Here is a 20,481-nt window from a genome sequence, read left to right as displayed (position 1 = left end):
CCCGTCAGGAATTGAAGCTTTTCTTCGGCAACAAATCTTCACAGAAGAGAAGGTTAAAGGCTAAAAAAATCTCTAATAGATACTGAGGTTAGCATGCTAACTGGCAGTCCAGCAAGGATAGCACCAGTGTACTTACGAAGCTGACAGTGGACTCAATGCCATGGGTCCTGCTCCAAAGACACTGCGTGCTCCTTTGAATGCTGAAAACTGAGGTGGCTGCTTGCCACCCTTGCTGCTCAGGCCAGTGACACTCTCGCAAGCCGGCATTTCTGGAGTACTCATCATAACACCCAGGGGGGCGCTGTCAGTGCACGGTGTGCTGGTGGCCACGGTGGAACGCATGACCAGTAGTGGTGCCTGCGAGGGGGGTGTTGAGCCCACTGACAGTGGCAGTACAGACACCCTGCCTACAGACTGTCCACAGAAGTTGCCACCCCCTTGCCCGCCGACCACCTGTGGAAAGACAATTAAAAGTCCTCAAGAACTAATGACTTTCAAACCAGTGCGAGCTTTTCAATACTATACATCAACAGAAGTAATTTTAAAAAGCTACTGGATCAACTCAAATGCAGATCTCACTTTTACTACCACTGGACAATTGGATACACGATACAAGCTTTAATTTGAGGTGCAGTCATCACAATGAAACAAGTAGCTTTACTAAAGAAAACTTCCCTTTAGATGAAAGAAACGCGAGAACCGACTTGCTCTCTCTGGAGCACACTTCTTAGTTAAAGGATGTATAAATTCTGCACACAAGGAACATGTTCAAATGCATGCATAAGTGAAAAAAAAAAAAGTTTAAAAATACAGTAACATGCCAAGCAAAGAAGGCACAAACGCAACTTTGAATCCCACCAATATCAAACATAGCTTTCAAACATAACAAGAAACTAAGCAGCGATATATGCGGTGGTGGAACTGACAACAGCCTTTTTGTAGCAGCTTTTAGAGCAGGGGAAAGCGCTATTTGTAACAAAAAACGTGTTTTGTAGTAAAATTTTGCATCTTGCAGGTGAAAAATAAAGAATGGGAGTTGCAGCAAAATTTTAGCTTCTAGAGGGAAAAGGTTCCAGTTTTCACTTTGACCACAGTAAATAAATGAAAAATTGCAAACCCTGCACCCAAATTTCATCATTAGAGAGCTCTTAAGAAAACATATAACGAGCAAGTGGAAAAAAAAAGACGATTTGATGATGACAGTGTTCAGGCTGAAAAATAACTAAACATAAAAAAATGAAATCTGCAGAAAATTAAAAATGATATCGGTTTGTTTTATAAGGTTTAATGTCCCAAAGTGCCTCGGGCTATGAGGCACTATGAGGGACGCCATAGTGGAGGGTTTCGAAATGTCGACCACCTGAGGCTCTTGCACTGACATCACACAGCACATGGGTGCATTGCTTTTCACTTCCATCAAAAAGCGGAATGGCTGCAGGGACTGAACTCGCATCTGTTCAGCAACTGAGCGCTATAATCACTTAGCCACCGCAGCAGGACGTAAAAATATCACTGAATCTGAACACCCAGATAGTGATTTTTTTGTTTCTTCAATAGGTCTGTAGGAAAACAAACTGCTGCCACGCCTTTTTGGTGAAATAAGTTGAACCAGCTCATGAAACGAACATGAAGTTACAGCTCGGGCTACACAACAGGCGGCAGATTCCCTTGCAATATTTGGGGAGCACTGTTGGCAGAGGAACTTGCTTTCTCAGCGAAACATAGCTTGCTGTGTGCTCACATATCGGTTTTGCAACACTGACGGCAAAATGATGATGGAGTCATAAATGTTGCTGCATTCCAAAAATAAGCTACAGATTGAATCAGGCAAAAACATTTCTCTCCCAGCACGTCAACAATTCTTGACTAATGACTAATCTCAGCATTTAGCTATATGAAAAAGGAAGAAAGCTTGTGCAATTCTAGCAATTTGTTGATGTGTTCCACTCTGAAGTTTTAATGTTTTTATGATGCTTCGATTCATTTACAAGAGTGCCAGTCACACATGCAGAGTTGTTTAAAGCATCCTTCAACAAGAACGCCAGCCGAGAGGCTTCAGCTTCAGAAATCTTCAAGAAACTTCTCAAATGATGCTCTGCATGCTTACATGTGGCAAGAATAAAATTCCTAGTGCTGATGCAGTCTCATTGCAATAATTATATTGTATACAATATAACACACAAAACCAAAACCACTTTTGGAAGACAGCACGCGAGCTGCCCTCTACAGGACACACTAGCTAAAAGAATATCCCAACAGAACAAGAATTGTACAGGATGAAAGCAACCTAGCGCGCCAAAGCAACATACGCTGGGCTACAAGCAATTTCCGTACACGCCAAGCACAGTAAGGCCCTGTTTACGTTCAACTGTAGCATGTGAACTGTTTTCATGGACAACTTCTGGCTGTGGCGTGGCATGATGCAATGACGACATGTGCGGTGCTGTGCTTCCATTTCGTGATCTGCAAGCACCAAGTGGCTGCAGTGATCCTCTCGATGTGCCAATAAACATAACTTCCAGGCAAGGTCTACCTCTATAATGCGTGCACTTTTGTAGCATGGTGGGAGTTTGCCATGTGGAGAAAGTGAAGGTTCATTTCATGTAATGGACACGGGGTCGTATATGTCAAACTAGTCAGCGTTAAGAAATGTCACAATTTTTTAATGTGAGTTCTAGTGTGCAGAAACACCAGTGGTTTTAGGAATGTTCGTTTGATAGGTATACTTCGAACGAAAATGCACGGCACTCTCAAACCAGATAGCAGATTCTATCCAGACGCTATCCAAAAATAAAAATATTTTCATTTTCTTCTGTGATGATGGAAGGAGAGCAAAACTAACATTTCATAAGTGTCATCTTCAGTTTTACTCTCACTAAACTTTCTCTCAATGACCTGTTGATGCAGATGTGGCCCATAAGTGAGCAAAAACCCAATTTCGTAGCACAATGATTGTGCAGTTTGGCACAATTTGCACAGCAGTTCCACCACTGCATATGCACAAAGCAAAACACACTGATTAATATGCAGGCAAAAGTGAGCAAACCGATATGAAAATATCACAAACCTTTATGTCATCTGTGACGCTGTCAATGTTAGCCTTATTAACAAAGTTAACGAGAGGGTTGCTTCCTTGGCACATACTGAAGTTTTCAACGGATGATAAATTAAAGATCTCTGCTGGATTTGGCGATTCCCCTGGAATGATAAAAGCGTATGACGCTCAAAATTCCAACATTCTTTTAGGAGAAATTCAGGTCGAGATGAAATTTCTGCAGGCTGGCCAGAAATTTCTAGTAAAAATTGGCGAGCTCTCAAGCAAAACACTCCTCCGTCTTGACAAATAATGAGTAGTTTGTTGAATTAATAAACTAACTTTGATTCACTAAGCAGTTAGGGTGCACAACAAGTTGTTCTTATGTTGTGAAAAATATAAAGTAAACACGTCAGCAATAATTTTCTTCAGCACAGCCAAGCAGTTCGGCCCTCTGCAATTAATTTCATTTGTATGAATTTTTATTTCAGGCCACAGGAATTCTTGCCACAAAGCAAAACAATCAATGAGTGCCATGTCTTTCGAAGGTGCATTTTATATTATCAAACATCATTACAAGAAAACCTCCCCATGTCATACAACATCGTGTTTTATATTGCTCCAGACATTAGGTCCGTTCAATTCCCCTGCACTATGTGAACTGGTTCAAGTGGTGCTGCACTTCACCATTCGTTTCAGCAGCGCAAAATGGCACCCTCTGCACGACACCCTTCATTTCAAAAAGTGCAGATGCCGTGCAGGTACAGTTCAAGAAAAGCTCAGGAAAACTGTGCACCACCTCAGCGGTTGGTGCCGAAATGGTGCAGCTGTTGCTGCCATATAAAAGCAGACGACAGCTTGTGTGTTATGATAAATGACAAAACGACCCTGGTTATTCCACTCGTCAACGAGAACAGTGCATGTGTTAGTCAAGGAAATGAAACGACAACCTATACTTTGAACCTATACTTTAAACAAGCAAGCGCATGCATGTGTTATGATGCATGCCGACTTCAGCTGTGATCGATATAAGTTGTGAGCACTTCGTGCCAGCTGCCGCATGGCGCACATGCATCGAGGCTGGTTCATGTCAACACTTCGATCATTGCGAAGTGATTTGAAAATTTGTCACCTTATTTGGCATGTTGGCGCTGGTTGATGTGAGTGGCAATATTCACAGCAAGCCGACCACATAATGTGGTTCACTCATATAATTACTTATGCACCGCATTCATGAATAAATGAATCCTATCGGTTGTGTATATGCCATTCAGATCAACCAGCGCTAATATCCCCAACATGAAGATTTTCAATAACACGTCACATAAGTATGTGTTGCCAATAAGTGTATGTTAAACCTTAATTATGGCAGCTGGCGAGAAATGGACGCGATCGTGACTAAAGTATCAGCATGCATCCCATCTCATGGGTGCATTTAGTTCGAGTAAGGTACGCATAGCTGCTTCCTTGGTGAACTCACATTCTCGTTAACAAGTGGAATAGCTCGGGTCTTTTCTCCATTTATTACAACTCATAAGCCACATGCATCGCGGCTGGTTAATGGCAAGACTTTGTTGCAATGTGCTAGTATTTGAAAATCAGTCAAGTTATTTTGGACGTTGGCGTCGGTTGACGCGAGTTGCACACAGCCGACCGCAGCTTTTTGGCGACGCCAAGGCTAGCAGACAGCCCAGCCTGCGCTTTACCATTCGTTTAGAAAGCAGCCGTTCCGATGCTGCGCTTGAACTGTTCGAACTGGCGCTGCACGCTTGCGGCACCGCCACAGAACTTTACAGAAATGGTGCTAAGAATGCAGCCGAATTGAACAGACCTATTATTCCTGAAGAGTATATAGGACCCAACCAATTAACCTGCTCACAGCAAAATCCTCATCACCCTGCAAAAAATATTCAAAACTCTACAGTACTGTGGCAAGCCCAATGTTTAAAATGATTAGACCAGAAATATAATAAAACTTTACAGTACAGCTTTTTCCAAGAAAGTGAACAACTACTCAGCATCTCAATGCAGCTGGCACCAGACACTATTATACATGATTAATTATGCAATACTTGTCATTCCACAAGTACTCAAGAATGGGCACATTTTTCTAACCATCAAAGGCTTCATACAGGCTGTCTAAGCCATAAGTTTATGAGACAAGTAAAAAGGCACACAGCACTGTCCAACCCTTGACAGCAGATTTTCATACCAAGGGAACACATACCTAGGTTTATGAGGGCCTCATACGAAGACCAGAGAAATGGATTAAGCTTCAGACTTTTCCTTTAGAAAGGAGAAAAAGAGATACAGAAGTACAAATTGTGAGTAATTGTTCATAATATACACATCATATGAAAGTAATTAGCATGTAAAAACATTTGTAACTACCCTGCTTTCATTCATTTGCATGATTTTAAAATTAATTCATCAAATCATAAGCTATAAGTAGTGTTATTCATTGGTCTAATGTTAAGAAGTACCTCCATAAGCAAACAAATTATTTTCAATGCTTTTGAATGCGATAGCCATTAATGGCCCTGTTCTCCGGCATTAGCATTGCTGAATATGTGTGAAAAATCATGAGCAAGTCTCTGGCAGGTGGCAGTTGGCAGGTGACATGGCCAAGCACCGATTGTTTGGCTGCGTGACATGGTCAGGTTAGTAGGAGCTATCACTTCGGTTAGCTCCTCAGAAATGGGAGGGTGACGTGGGAACAGAACTCTTTAAGACCCTTGAATACTGAGCCAGGCGTGTTACTCCTACGACACGCAGGCACGTTTGCACAGCTTGGCTAAAGTGGATTTTACCAATGTCACATTTATTTTTCTTCCATAGAATGTGGCAGTTTACAACTTTATGCTAATTAAAATGTACAGGATAATACAGGCACAAATTAAGGAACTAGTGACTAGCAAGCCGCATGTACATTAATGGGGATCTGCAAGCAGGGCTGCAGGAAGGAGCCATTAACTGCATTTCGTTGCATCCTTAAAGGTGGAGCTAAAGCTTATCCCCAATTTTTCTGCTTCCAGCACAAGCTTTATCATTATGTGGCTGAGCAAATATAAGATGAAAAAATGCACCATCACTGTGAAATGAAAATTTATCAGCACAACGAATTAACTTAAATACTCTTACGCATAAGGAAGCAAAACCAATATGGAGGACTATTTACGCATCGCCTCTAAGGGTATGATGTGATAGTGTACGCTGTCAGATCCTATCCTTAAAGCCCCGCTCAATCATACATCATACATCATAAAGCCTCGCTTTAACCAAGTTGCATGAATGTGCCTGCGTGGTCGAGGGGTAACGAGAATGCAAGGGTTCTGGCAGGCCGATTCTGATCTCACCACCCATCTGAAAGGTTTGGTTTATGGGGTTTAGCGTCCCAAAGCAACTTAGGCTATGAGAGACGCCATAGTGGAAGGCTCCGGATATTTCGACCATCTGGAGTTCTTTAACGTGCACTGACATCGTACAGCACATGGGCGCCTAGCTTTTCGCCTCCACCGAAAAGCAGCCACCGAGGCCTGGATTCGTCTCACATCCTCGGACACAGTAGTCGAATGCTCTAACTACAGCACCACCCCGGCGGAGCCCATATGAAAGGAGAGGCCTGAGTTGACAGCTCCTGCCAAACACAACGTCAGGGCATCCCCAAGGCCAGTCAGCGCGCAGTCATACCAGCTGCCAGCGCTCATGATTTTTACCTCACAGTGCCAGATTTCTGGTGTACAGAGCCTTAAGCCGCATTCAGACTACGTGTGCATTCATCGTAAGCATCGTATCTATCGCAGTGCGCATAGCGGCTAGAACTCCCGTTTACGTAGCTTGCGACCGCGTATGTTCACATTAGGCCGTTCGGTGAGATGCGTTCTTTATGACCGGCCAATCGCCGCTCTCAACATGGCGCCGGTTAGCGAGCGGCTGATGTGAAAGGAAAGACTGGACACACAAATAAAATATGAAAAAGAACAATGGGTATATTAACAATTAACCATTCGATTACAAATACAGTTCTTCGTTTCGCACACGCACGTCCGCACACAGTTTTCAAACGTCCGCTCACCATGCTGACGCACCGCTCACTCCTTGGCACATTTCTTCACGCGCCCGCTCTCATTGTCGACGTACCGCGCACTCCTGCTCGGTTTCCCATGATCGCACTCTCTCGCACCAGAACAGGCGTACGGTCCGCTTGCATCCCTGCTTGCGATTTTACGTGCCCCGGAGTGATCTTGGAGACGGGCCGGGGCGGTGACTCAAAGGCCGTACTACTGACTCCAAACAGTGAGCCGGGGCGCGCGGCAGGCATGGAAACGTCCGCGGAACCTCGTCTCCCCCCAGAAAATGTTGTTTTCTTTTTCTCTTTTACGGTGAGCTTCTTTCAAACTTCGACGAGTCCGCGCCAGCTCCGTTCTCGACCGCAACGCCGCCCCGCATCGGCCTTTCGCTGCAGGCCAACTGTTTCCTCACTTGTCAACGGAGCCGATGGGATGCGAGAATGCACGGGGATGAAGCAGGCATCCCCCGCCTCCATAACCTCACTTTTCTAAACTAGAGGAAACATTTGCTTGTTGAGAGCTTGTTCGCGCATGAAAAAACGGATTGATAAGCCACTTACTGCTTTGACTCAGCGCACTGGCAATTTGCAGCCAGGCATGGTTTTGCACTTCGCTATGTGCGATTTCAGCTACTCGTAGTAGAGAGCCGGCCTCTGCTGAACTTTTTTTATGAGAGGCTGATAATTCCACAGCGAAGATTCCGCACTGCACATGATCAAGCTGCGGACAGACACAATCACTGACACAACACCAATAACACCGGCGAGCCGAGACACTGCAGCTGAGTAGGAGCATTGGATGATGTCGCCTACTAGTGGTTTGCGCGCGAAATCTGGGAGGACCGGAAGCCCCGTGACCGGAAAGGGAAAACCGAAACGGCTGTGCGCATTGGTCGCGCGTAACAGACGTATCTGTGCTAGTCGTAAAAGTCGCGGGTCCTCCGACATTTACGCCCACGCTCGGTGCGGACGTTACGCATCTTACGCTCAATGCGACAGCAGTCTGAACAGACACGTTACGTTTTTGGCGCTTACGCTTACGATCCTTACGAACGATATGTGCGTTGCTCACGTAGTCTGAATGCGGCTTTATACATATAAAACTTCATTCTGACATCTAAACTTATGTTTGCTGAAACAGCCTCTTTTAGCCATACAACAGGTCTCATCTCTCACATGCCAGGCAATCTCAACATCTGAGTTGGCAATATTAAGTTTGTTTGGTACAGACCCTCTAAAACTCCTCAAGCCAAGCAGAAACTGCACAGCTCAGCAACTGTTCCAACCGCAATCTAACTGGCAGAGAAATTCTAGAAGTATTGCATTACTCAACATGCATGCCAAGCATGGCACAATCAGCAAAAACATATCTTTTACTACTGATTCCAGAACAATCATTCTATGCATGACAGAGGCTGGACCTGAACCCCAGCCTGCTGAAGCCGTGCAACGCGAGTGCTACTTGGCACAGTACTCACCTGTAGGCTTCAGCTGCACGACCAACACGCTCCGTCCTAGAGCACAGCTGTCCCAGCAAGCCAAGGACAAAGGAAGCAGAGTCCCCAAATGATGTGGCTACTTCGTCCAAGGCTCCTTTGGCCGAACAGCGTGACGCCAGGCCTACATCAGCCTCTAACGCAGACTCTGCCTCAGAAAACTTGCGCAGGTCGATGCAGCAGCGTGCCAGGAGGAACCGACTCTGGGGCGTACGGCAGCCACGCGAGCGCAGCAGCTTGTATGCCGACACCTTGTTGCCAGCCCTATAGTGGCATGTGGCCAGAAGGTGAAGGCTCTCGTCTGAGTGCACTGGAACAGACATGTGGGCAGCACTATAAATTAATGCAAGGAAAAAATCACAACTTTTGGTACAGCAGATAATTTCAAACAACTATGTTTACATGTTTGTAATTCACAAATGTGCTCGACCAATAGGAAGCTCTGATGTCCTCTTCACTACAAGGTCAATGCAGACCTTGCAAACCTGGAAGCACATAAGTCAGTCTCCCTGCATTCTAAGAAAGGGATTGAGAGTAAAATACATTATAATGCATTTTATTTTGATGCACAAGAAACTGGCATGTTGCAAGGCTGTCAAACTCATCACACTATACTGCGATGAAAGATTACACAAACAGCTGTGCAAACTAAATAAAAGTTGCAAGCCAGCTTGTGTATGTCATACAGGTTATTCATTCTGAGCATGTTTGAAAGAACTTTAAATGCTTAAAAATGCAACTGAGTGCCATTCTTGAACTAATTTAAGCGCAGTGAGCCTGTAGTACTACCTATCGCCTCTAACTGCACCAATCCTATAAGCATACAGCTGCCAAAATAGCTGTGAAGACCTCATATCAGCTTTACTTAACCAAGTTTTCCCTTTACACTAGTGTAATGGCATTATCATGACCCTTTTGCAATGCCACACAAATGCGTTGTTACTGCAAGTTTCAGGTTCAAAGGCAAAATTAAAGACCAGAATGAAATTTTCGTGAAGTGACGTCACATGCTCTCAGTATGGTGTGTTTCTTATTGTCTTCTTCTTTTAGTCATGTTTTAGGTGCCACCAAAGAAGGATGCTACTGCTACTGATCAAAGCTTAGCTGCTAGACTCGTGGCCCTGTCTAAATGGGATGAGAATGAATAATCACAGCGTAAGGTACACAAGAACATACAGTTCTAGAGGATGGAGGACTGGATGGATGCTTTCAAAAGCAATTCGCTAATGGGGGCTCAATCAGAACACAAAGTGCTATGTGATATGGCGTACAAGGTTTAACGTCCCAATCTGGCATTACGGGATGTGAGGGATGCCGTAGTGGAGGGTTCCAAATTAATTTCCACCACGAGTTCTTTAGCATGCGCAGACATTGCACAGTACATGGGTGTCTTGCATTTCTCCTCCATCAACACATGGCCACTGCAGCTGAGCACCCTAACCACACAGCCACCATGACACAAGTAGTCATATTATCTCTGCCACACTAGCAATTAAAAATGTCATTAGAATCAAATGGCATTACCATCTACTGTCATTAATCAGCTGCTGCACAAGGATATTTAATGTCATTAGGTTCAAATGACATTCACCTTCGAATGAAGTTGGGAAACTCATTCAGACCTGATCTCTAACCAAATGTATCCTCTGGAAACGCAGGATACACAAGCAACATGAAAAAATGTGCACCATCAAAGTTGAAAGTTCTATTCCTTGAGTTTTGCTGAAAAATGTTAACTTTAGTTTGAAACTATTCATACTAGAGACTGACCCAGCCGGGATAGCACAGTGGTTACGGTGTTCGGCTACTCAACCCAATGATGCGGGATCGAATCCCAGTCTCGGCGGCCGCTTTTCGATGGAGGCGAAAAGCAAGGCACCTGTGTGCTGAGAAATTTCTGGAGCCCTCCACTGCAGCACCTCTCATAGCCTGAGTCACCTTGGGACGTTAAACCCTCCACAAACCAAATCATTCATTCTAGAAACTGTCGTCACTTTCAGCCTCAGTAGTGGCACTGCCCTGCCTGCAATCACAGATCACTTCAGGTTCTGCGATTCTTGCTGGCTGGCTCTCTAGACGCTTTTATCTCGAAAGGAGAATTTGAAGCTTTGACTGAGTGATTCAATGTTTGGATGTCCCTTTCACACTTCATGCATTTCTGTGCTATATGCCCATGTGCTAGCAGCATGAGAGTACTAGCTCTCTGCGACAATTAGTGCCACCTTCCAGTCGAGTCAAGCACACAGTGGATGCCAACAGCACCGGATGCTTCGCTGTCTCAGGCGAATAGCGAATGGCAATGAATATGTTGAAAAATGGTTGCCAGGTTCAGCTGCATGATTGCCCTACATGGTTTCTGATCTGTAGGCATGTACTCATCTTTACTCTGTAGCTACTCTGTTTTGAGCAGTGGCTTTCTTTGATTTTATAGAGTATGCTAAGTTTTACAGCGTGCCTTGCAACATGTAAGTGCAGCGGGCCAGCTGCAAGTACTAGGTGCTGACTTTCAGACCTTTACTGTTTAGGCTGTCATCTCACTCTCGTAGCTGAAAATGCACTGGAAATAAATTTTGAATGATAACTTATATATGCACCCTTTGGTGAGCCTTAATTTCTACTCCATCTGTGGAATATCCTTCGGTTCACTGCAAGAGCTGAAAGACTCTATCTAGATTTCTCCGGTACTGCACTTTCTATTGTAAATATTCACTTAATTGTTTTTGTACCCTTATCGCACTTGGGTGATTGCTAATGTGCAGCTACTCTCTAATTTATTATTTCTTTAGAAATTACAGCCTAACTGTGATACAGTCATTCCAGCAGTACAAGCAGCATGTGATGATCATGGGTGGCATACTGCCCTTTATTCTTGCAACCAAATTACACTTTATATTTTCTTGCCTAATAAAATATTTAAAGATCCTGCTTGCTTGTCTTGCTTTCAAATATCATTCACTCTCTTTATACTACCCCAATGTGTCTTTCTTTTAGTGTTTCCAGGTCTTCACTTTAAGTGGTTAGCATGCACTCTACCATCTTTCTTTTTTTATTTACAGGCCATACTAGAGCAAAGCACTGAAACACCTTATTGTGCAAAATGCAACATTATTTGTATTGCTTTAAGTGCTATTATAACCATGCAAAGATACCATGTATACAGTAAACAGAAGTAATTCACAGCGCGAAAGTGCTGTAGACAGGGCACAGAATTGCAAATAAGCAACAGGTTTAAAATGCATAGATTTAAAACGATACTGGGATACTGCTGATTTAGTGTGACAAGATTTTCGCTCCATCAGCTCAAAAACTAATATAGCAAGCGTTTTCTTTCGAAGACTGCTTAAAAAAAGCCTTGCAATGTAATTGAGAACTGCTTTTGTACTTGGGAGGAAAGAAACCGAGCACTGCTGAGTTTGCCAATTCTGTGCCCATTACTACCCGTAGTTATCTTTATGTGCTTACAAGAAATAGCAGGCATAATTTAGAAGACTCTAATCATGTGTAACATACAAGCCACTCTGAATTGTCATATCCAAGCACAGTTTTCTGCAGAGACTATATTCCTCGACATCAAGGATTTTCGACAGCATTACTACAAATGTTGTTACATTAGTGTACATTCCAGGCCAAAAATGGGCTAATTTGTTTTTTTTGGGGGGGGGGGGCACATTTCTCATTTTCCAGCTTCAAATGTCACACAAGCAATGCATGGCCCCACACCAGGAGCATCCATTTCAAGCATGTTTTCATGGTGGGTGGCACGGCATGTAGGCTTCAAAAATGTCACGTAAAACCTATAACCTTCAATCTGCCCTATCAACCATGTTGCTTAAATATATCTGATATGGATGACTTTATACTTGGCTTGAATTTTGATAGCTAAAGTACTGCAGCATTGCCGGAAATAATTTGATGCCTACAATATACTGCACAAAAATGTTCTCACCTGTTTTATACTGCAACACCATAATTTTAAAGACCTTTAATGAGCATCAATGTCGCTAAATTTTAATTTTTTTTTACTGACTGCCAGTGCCATCATTTTCAAATGACATTACCTGTGACTGTGTAGCACCGAAAGAAACCAAATGGCCTTCAATTTATTCAATTCAAATGACATTAAGCCTCCCAGTGACAGTAGCATAAGAACAACCAAGTGAGAGTATCTCACCTTCTGCATGGAGCCGCTCTGCGAGAAAGATGGCATCCGAAAATGCATAGTGATTCAGGCAATGCCAAATGGCTGCCTGCAAAGCACAATAATTTCCCCAGTTACCATCAAAAAAGAAGAGAACCAAATTAGGCAACAAATCTATGTTTCACCACCAGAAGCCCAGAATGTTAGCTCTCTACATTTGAAAACCACTCCTGCAACAAAACAGTTTTGTTGAGCAAAGTGCATACCCCATCTGTAGTAGCCTGATGATCATGCATGTGCCTGCATATCCGTTTATCTGTTATATGCTCATTGACCAGATCACTTATGTTATGCTATGATGCTTGTGCAATTCATACATGTAAAATATGGGGACTTAGATACAGCACAAACTTTCCAATTACTCTGTTTTTCACAATTCATAAACTATGTTTATTAAGAAAGCCAAAATGCTGGAACCATGGGGGCATTTTTTGTCGTTTTTATGCTGTGGTGCTAATAGGAAATCAGTGATGCAATCATTTTATAAATAAAGAATAACTGATTGCTATTCTCGCACAACTGCACTAATCAAGTCCCTTCATTTCAGCAACAATATCAAAGTATAAGAGACGAAAGCAGCCCGAATTTCAGTCCGCTCTTTGAGAAACCTGAGTGTGAATTTCTCAAGCTTCTTTCCAGCCGCATCTATTCCTGAAATTGTGTCGGTCCTAGAGATAATTCTGCTATTAGTAACAACTGTGTCCTGGGTGCAACTAGTGTTTCTAGTATACTGCAGTGAAAAATATGACCATCCGAAAATCAGTGAGTACGAGCCACGGATAAGATCGCGCAACATTGCCATGCTCAGGCTACTGAAAACATCGAAAGTTACAATCACATGTAGTTCTGATTTTTCCTGCTTTCTGAATGCATTAGTTTACTGCGGGAGCATAAAAGCTCCGAGTCAAACACACTGCACCACCGAACGTTGACCACAAAGAGCAGCTTGTTTAGCTTTCCAGTTAAGCACCAGTTAAGCAATTAAGCCTACTTTTTTGGCACTAGCCAAAGTTCGCAACAACGCAGAACGTCAAGAATCACCAAATCTGCTAATGACAGAAGTCCGCCTCAGCAAGACTGCTTCAATCGCGCACCAGTCTATAACACTTACTGCTACCTCAGCGTCACCCCGATGGTAGGCTGTGCTAATGTCCGTTTGGAACTGTTTATCTTCAGTTGTCGTCTTGCTCAAAAACGATGAGCTTGAAATACACAATTCATGATAACTGGTCAGGATTACGAGTCGTTCCTGATGAGTACACGAAACCAACATCATTAATAATACATATATAATAGGAAAAGAAAAAAAAAGTAAGCGAGGGATGCAAAAGAACTGCGAGGAAGCTAGAGTACGCAGAGCTCATCACCTCACCTGAACCGGCTCTTGAACTATCATAGCTACTCTCTTGTTCTACCGAACTCGGGTCCAGACTGTACTTTTGGTGGTGTCCACAGTCACACAAAACAGGAAACAATTACTTCGAAGTAGATTTGGCATGAACACGAACACACAGCCACACACAGCTACCCAACCGTCACAGCCATATTTCAGACACAACGTTGACAGATTCGTGCTGCTGGTGCAGTGAGTTACAAGATATGGTTAATATGGTACAAGTCGTACAAATGTACAAGCGTACAAGCTAGTAGGCTGCTTGAAATAAATACATTTTTATTTCTTGCTCAAAGCAATTGGTAGAAGCCGAATTACGTGACAAATACTGAGTTTTACGTTTTAATAAATCCAAGCTATGTCCAATCGAAAACGAAACTGAGCGTCTGCGGAAGCGGTTTTCTTGTAATCAAAAGTTATATTATTGCTTTTCCACAGTAGAGTCGGTCTTAGTAGGAAGAAATAAACACTTCTCACTAGTTCATATATGTCTCACTTGGCGTCTTCAGAAGACTCATCACCTCATGTGTACTCATGTAGACAGGGGAAAAATTCTTTCTTACAATAAAAATCTCTTATCGGCAGTGGCGTGCGCAAAATAGCTGCGAGCTCAAACAACGCAATGGCTGCCAAGTTCAAGCTGCTCCTTAAAAACGCTCGGCAGATTGTTCAGGTGGTAGACAATGGCCAAAAAATTGTACTGGGGGATTCGATGAGGAAAGTAGCAATTCTGCAAGCGAACGACATTAGCTTCAGCATTGTGGTGGATCAGTAAGTAAAACTTTCGGAGTTTTCATCAGTTTTTAAATGTTTTTGTGAATTATACTGTTCGATGCTTCTTTTCTTTTTCTGTGTGAGCTGAAACATATCGCTGCCTGTTGCACAACGCAAAATCAACACGGAGGCCTTCACATTGGCCTCGACATGGCATCCGAATTAAGCATAGCAGGGATCATTTTATTACAAGCATCCCAATTACGGGACTCAACATGCATTTTCAATTCGTTTAAGAAATTCGTTCTACTTTGTGGAAAACAACTTTTGGTTGCTTGACCGCGCTCTAAGGCGTCTTCTGGCCGCGAAATAGTTAATGCATTGCACAATATAATGATAAATACTCAGATTGTTTTAAAGCACCAATAAAATTGTTTTTATATTTATCCATTTTGGCAATAATGCGCAACATATAATATCAAATCTAAGGCGAAAACCTTATTTTCATCAGTGGCGAGAGCATCAAGTGTGTGCAGGATGTTAAAATATCATTCGATTCTGTATCGCAACTCGCTTCACATTTATCATCGATCTGCTAGTGAAGTCATAGGTCAGTTCTCGACAGGGATTCGAACCGAACTGTAGGCCACTGATTGTAAGCGTGGATGTCTACCGAGAAGTGAGGCAGATAAATGCGCCCTTTTTGTTTTTTTCAAAAAAAAAAAAAAAAAAAAAACAACTAACAGATAAGGAACGTTTATCACTTTGCCAAACTCCGTGGCAGTCTGATGATGCTAAGCCGCCAAACAAAACTGGCCAAACCGTGCTAGACAGCGCAAATATAAATCTCTTTAAATGGAGTTCTCCCGATAATTGTTGTCCTTTTGTATATTTGAACTAATGCCCCTAATGTCGCTACTGAGAAAAAAAAATATCGCCCTTTTCCTGGCCGTTTATATATATATATATATATATATATATATATATATATATATATATATATATATATATATATATATATATATGACGTTATTGCACCCGCCACCGCTTCAGTAATGGACGACGACCATTGCGACGCGCGTCTTTCTCTCTCGCTCTTCTTTCTTTCTTCCCTATTTTCTCTTCTGTTGTTGTTGTTGCTGTTGTTGTGGCTGCAGGAAGGAAAAGAAAATGCACGGGCCTGCTACTGGCTCTGCTGAGCCACCTCCGCTGCCTGATTTATAGAAATTTGGGAAAGGCGCGGTAACTGTCTCACTTGTTTTCTGTGGACGCCTCAACCAGTGAGACAGTTACCGCGCTTTCCCTTTCTATAAATCAATCAGGCAGTGGAGGGGGCTCAGCTACAGATCCAGTAGCAGGCCCGTGCATTTTCTTTTCCTTCTTCCTGCAGCCACAACAACAACAACAGAAAATAGGGAAGAAAGAAAGAAAGAAGAGCGAGAGAGAAAGACGCGCGTCGCAACGGCCGTCGTCCACCACTGAAGCGGTGGCGAGTGCAATAACGGCCTACAGCAGGTACAACCTCCGGTGTTCTTTTCTTCTCTATTTTCTCTTCTGTCTGCACGAGGCAGCGCAGGTGGCTCAGCTACAGAGCCAGTAGCAGGCCCGTGCATTTTCTTTTCATTCTTCCTACAGCCACAACAACAACAACCTCCGGTGGTAGGCTATAGCCTCCGCTGAGTAGGTCTCCCCTGATGGGGCTGGGGCAGATAGGTCGCCGCTTGCGGCGGGGGCTAGCCTGCCACATAATTTTTATCTGTTGTAGGCCGTCATTGCACCCGCCACCATTTCGGTGGTGGACGACGGCTGTTGTTGCGGCGCGCGTCTTTCTCTCCCTCTTCATTTTCTCTCTTCTCTATTTTCTCCTCTGTCTGCACAATAAAATAAATCAGGCAGCGGAGGTGCCCCGCCGGGGTGGTGCAGTGGTAAGACGCCCGACTACTGTGCCGGAGTACCCAGATTCGAACCCGACCTCGGCGGCTGCGTTTCGATGGAGGCGAAACAAAGAGGTGTCCGTGTGCTGTGCGATGTCAGCGCACGTTAAAGATCCCCAGGCGGTCGAAATTACTCCGTAGCCCTCCACTACGACTCCTCTTTCTCTCTTTCCACTTTCACTCCTACCTTCCTCCCTTCCCTTACGGCGTGGTTGAGGTGTCCACACAAAACAAGTGAGACAGTTACCGCGCCTTTCCCTTCCAATAAATCAATAAAAAAAATGACAAAGGCAGCGGAGGTGGCTCAGCTACAGAGCCAGTAGCAGCCCCGTGCATTTTCTTTTCCTTCTTCCTACAGATGGATGGATGGATGGATGGATGGATGGATGGATGGATGGATGGATGGATGGATGGATGGATGGATGGATGGATGGATGGATGGATGGATGGATGGATGGATGGATGGATGGATGGATGGATGGATGGATGGACGGACGGATGGACGGATGGATGGATGGATGGATGGATGGATGGAATATAGGAGCGTCCCCATTGAAACGGGTTGGTAGCAGTAGCTATCATGCTCATTTTTTCCCTATATCTTAATTATTGTTTTAGATTGGTTAACTATACCATCATTCTATTTATTAAATTTTTGTTTCTACATTACTAACATTGTGTCACTTCTCTGATTTTAAGCCACCAATCTTCCAGTCGTTTTTTGCTAGCTTCCGCCGCCGGTTTATTCACCCGGCCACTGGTATCTCTAAACCCCAGAGCTTCAAGAACTGTGAACTGCGCCTGGTAACGTTGACTGCGCCTGCATCGACTTCCGGATGGATACCATTACATTCAAGTATAATAGGGTCAATTGTTTCACTGGAGTTACCACATACAGCACATGTATCATCTTCATTGTTAAATTTCTTTTTGTAGCTGCGTGTTCTAAGGCACCCTGATCTAGCTTCAAAAATTGGGGCACTGCCTCTTGAGTTATCAAAGAAAGCTTCCTTCCTGATCTGCCTTTTCCATTTTCGGTATAATTCCACACTCTGTTTCTTTTCCATTGAATTTATCCAATTTTTACCTTCTGTATTTTTCACCTGTCGCTTAATGCTCTTTATTTCTCCGTCCTTGTGACTAGGATACGTACTAGTTCGTTTCCTAGTTCTTTTCCTCCATTGTGAGTCAACGCTTTTTAAGTACAGGTATTTAAATACTTTAGCTGCCCATCTGTTACTGTCCAATTTCCTCAGGCGTTTCTCATATAATATTTTACTCTGAGCTTCCCGTGCTTCGAAAGGTGCCCAGCCCATATCTCCCTGTACTGCCTCATTTGTGGCTTTGCCGTGAGCACCTAGTGCTAATCGTCCAACTGCTCTCTGATTTATTTCTAATGTCGACTGTACCTCTGATTTTAGGCACGAAGCCGCATTTCCGAAAGTAAGTCCGGGCACCATAATTCCTTTCCAAATACCCCTCAAAACCTCATACCTGTTGTATCCCCACAATGCCCTATGCTTCATTATCCCTGCATTTCTTCGCCCTTTGGCCTTAAGTGATTGCTCATGCTTTCCAATGTATGCCAATCCTTCGTTTACCCATACCCCCAGATATTTATATTCTGCTACTCTGGGTATTTCATGGCCTTGTATTTTAAGAACCTGATCAGTTGAGCCATTGAAAATCATCAGACCCGACTTAACTGCGCTAAAACTGAAGCCTGGAGCGTCCCCTTCGTCTCCGCAATACTTAACTAGAGTTTGCAATTCTTCCAGACTCTCAGCTAGCAGCACAATATCGTCTGCTCATATATATATATATATATATATATATATATATATATATATATATATATATATATATATATATATATATATATATATATATATATATATATATATATATATATATACATCAAACGGGGAGGCGCTGCTCTACCGCCTTTCCACCTAATCTATATGACAGGTTAAAACCTAGGTTACTGTCTTGTATACTCCGTTCTAGGTTTATCATATAAAGCATGAACAGCAGCGGTGATAGAATACAGCCTTGTCTTAATCATTTGCATACTTTGACATCTTCCGTACTTCTTATTCCTTCCCATGTAATTTCTACTTTGTTATCGCGGTATATTTCCTGTAGGAACTCTATTATCTCATAACCGATACCTTTTTCTTTTAATATGTTCCACGGGAGTTACCTGTTTACGTTGTCGTACGCCCCGTTTATGTCTAGGAAGGCCAAATACAAGAGCTATTTTCCACTAGATATTTGGATGCATTGGGCAAGCACGTACAGGCTATCATCGAAGCGCCTACCATTTCTAAAGCCGTTCTGAAGTTCTCCGAGTATCTTGTTACTTTCTACCCATGCTTGCACCTTTAATTTCACCGCCTGCATGGCCAACGTACATAACCGATGTTATGGTAATCGGCCTGTAGGATCTTATGTGCATCCTTTCTCCTTTCCCTTTATAAATCAAATTCATTTTACTCTGCCGCCAGCTGTCCGAAATTTGCTTATTAGTTATGACTGTTTACAGAGCTTTAAACAACGTTTCCTTACTTTTTGGACCAAATTCATTAATCAGCTTGATCGGAATTCCATCTATTCCTGTAGATGTGTTTTTAGGAATATTTTTTCTGCCTTTTTCCAGTTTAAATTGGTCAGTTCTAAGCTGCTTTGTACTCTGCTACCTTGTGTTGCTTCCTGATTTGCGGAGATTACCCTATCGTCGTTCTTAAATGACTCGGCTATAACTGATGTAATCTATAGTTCACTGCGTTGTCTCCCTTTAAACAATTTCCCTCGTTATCTTGAATCCGATCCTGCTTCCTTTGATTCTTCTTCCCTAGCCAGCTTGTATGGTTCCAGAATTTTCTTGCTCCGCCTCTAGAGGCATCGTGTATGTCAGCCATCCAGCGATCGGTGGACTGCTTTATTTTACTTTGGACGAGGGCCTGTACCTCAAGTTTTTTTGTTTTTTTTTTTCGATATGATTCCCATTTTTGGTCGATTTACTCCTGAGATACCTGTGCTTTTTTTGCCACTTCCCTGATTTCCTTATTCCACCAGCTCCGTGGCTTCCTCTTTCCATTCCAGCGGTTTGCTACTTTAACCTCCTTAATTTTCCTCCTTATGAGTAGTTCTACCTGTTCATAATCCCAGCCTTCCATGGGGCTTTTCTCTATTGCTTCCTCTAGGTCTGCTGCTATCTGCGCTATTTGATCGTCGTTTAATTTTACGTTTACTTTTTGTCTAAGTTCCATTTCTCTTTTCATCAAGGGCACCATCTGCAGACTAATACGTTTATGATCACTTCCCAGACTACACTCCCCTTTTTCGTCTATTTCCATTTTTGTGACCTTGCTATAAATTTCCTGCGACATTAGACAGTAAGTAGTCAATGATCGTCTTACTGACCTACCAGTCTCGGCCTCTCGAGCGGACAGAAAAATAGAGAAAGAAAACGAAGAGGGAGAGAAAGACGCGCGCTGCAACAACAGTCGTCGTCCACCACCGAGGCAGTGGCGGGTGCAATGACAGCCTACAACAGATAAAATTCGGTGGCTGGCTAGCCCCCGACGCAAGTGAGTGAGTGAGTGAGTGAACTTTATTAATTGCTCGGAGATCTTTTTCT

The 20,481-nt window shown here is 43.2% G+C and overlaps 2 protein-coding genes across 2 annotated transcripts in view; one reads left to right on the top strand and one right to left on the bottom strand.

Annotated features, from left to right (window-relative positions):
• The window catches only part of Cdc27 (cell division cycle protein 27), a 48,990-nt gene extending 34,619 nt beyond the window's left edge, over nt 1-14,371 (bottom strand). Inside the window, exons 1-6 of the mRNA XM_084594787.1 lie at nt 14,170-14,371; nt 12,771-12,846; nt 8,582-8,909; nt 5,262-5,320; nt 3,068-3,198; nt 137-453 (exon numbers count right to left, since the gene is read on the bottom strand). Of these exons, the coding sequence (XP_084450913.1) occupies nt 137-453; nt 3,068-3,198; nt 5,262-5,320; nt 8,582-8,909; nt 12,771-12,846; nt 14,170-14,193 (935 nt within the window). The 5' untranslated portion in view covers nt 14,194-14,371. The remainder of the gene's footprint in view (nt 1-136; nt 454-3,067; nt 3,199-5,261; nt 5,321-8,581; nt 8,910-12,770; nt 12,847-14,169) is intronic.
• Nucleotides 14,372-14,724: 353 nt separating this feature from the next.
• Nucleotides 14,725-20,481, top strand: part of LOC146199317 (putative imidazolonepropionase) — a 33,704-nt gene continuing 27,947 nt past the window's right edge. Inside the window, exon 1 of the mRNA XM_084594785.1 lies at nt 14,725-14,961. Coding sequence (XP_084450911.1) covers nt 14,813-14,961 — 149 coding nt within the window. The 5' untranslated portion in view covers nt 14,725-14,812. The remainder of the gene's footprint in view (nt 14,962-20,481) is intronic.

The sequence above is a fragment of the Amblyomma maculatum genome, chromosome 2 (assembly GCF_055883805.1).
Source record: "Amblyomma maculatum isolate TAMU_Amacu chromosome 2, ASM5588380v1, whole genome shotgun sequence".
Classification (NCBI taxonomy): domain Eukaryota; kingdom Metazoa; phylum Arthropoda; class Arachnida; order Ixodida; family Ixodidae; genus Amblyomma; species Amblyomma maculatum.
Note: the sequence above shows the minus strand (reverse complement) of the source record. Positions and strands in the feature narration are given on the sequence as shown.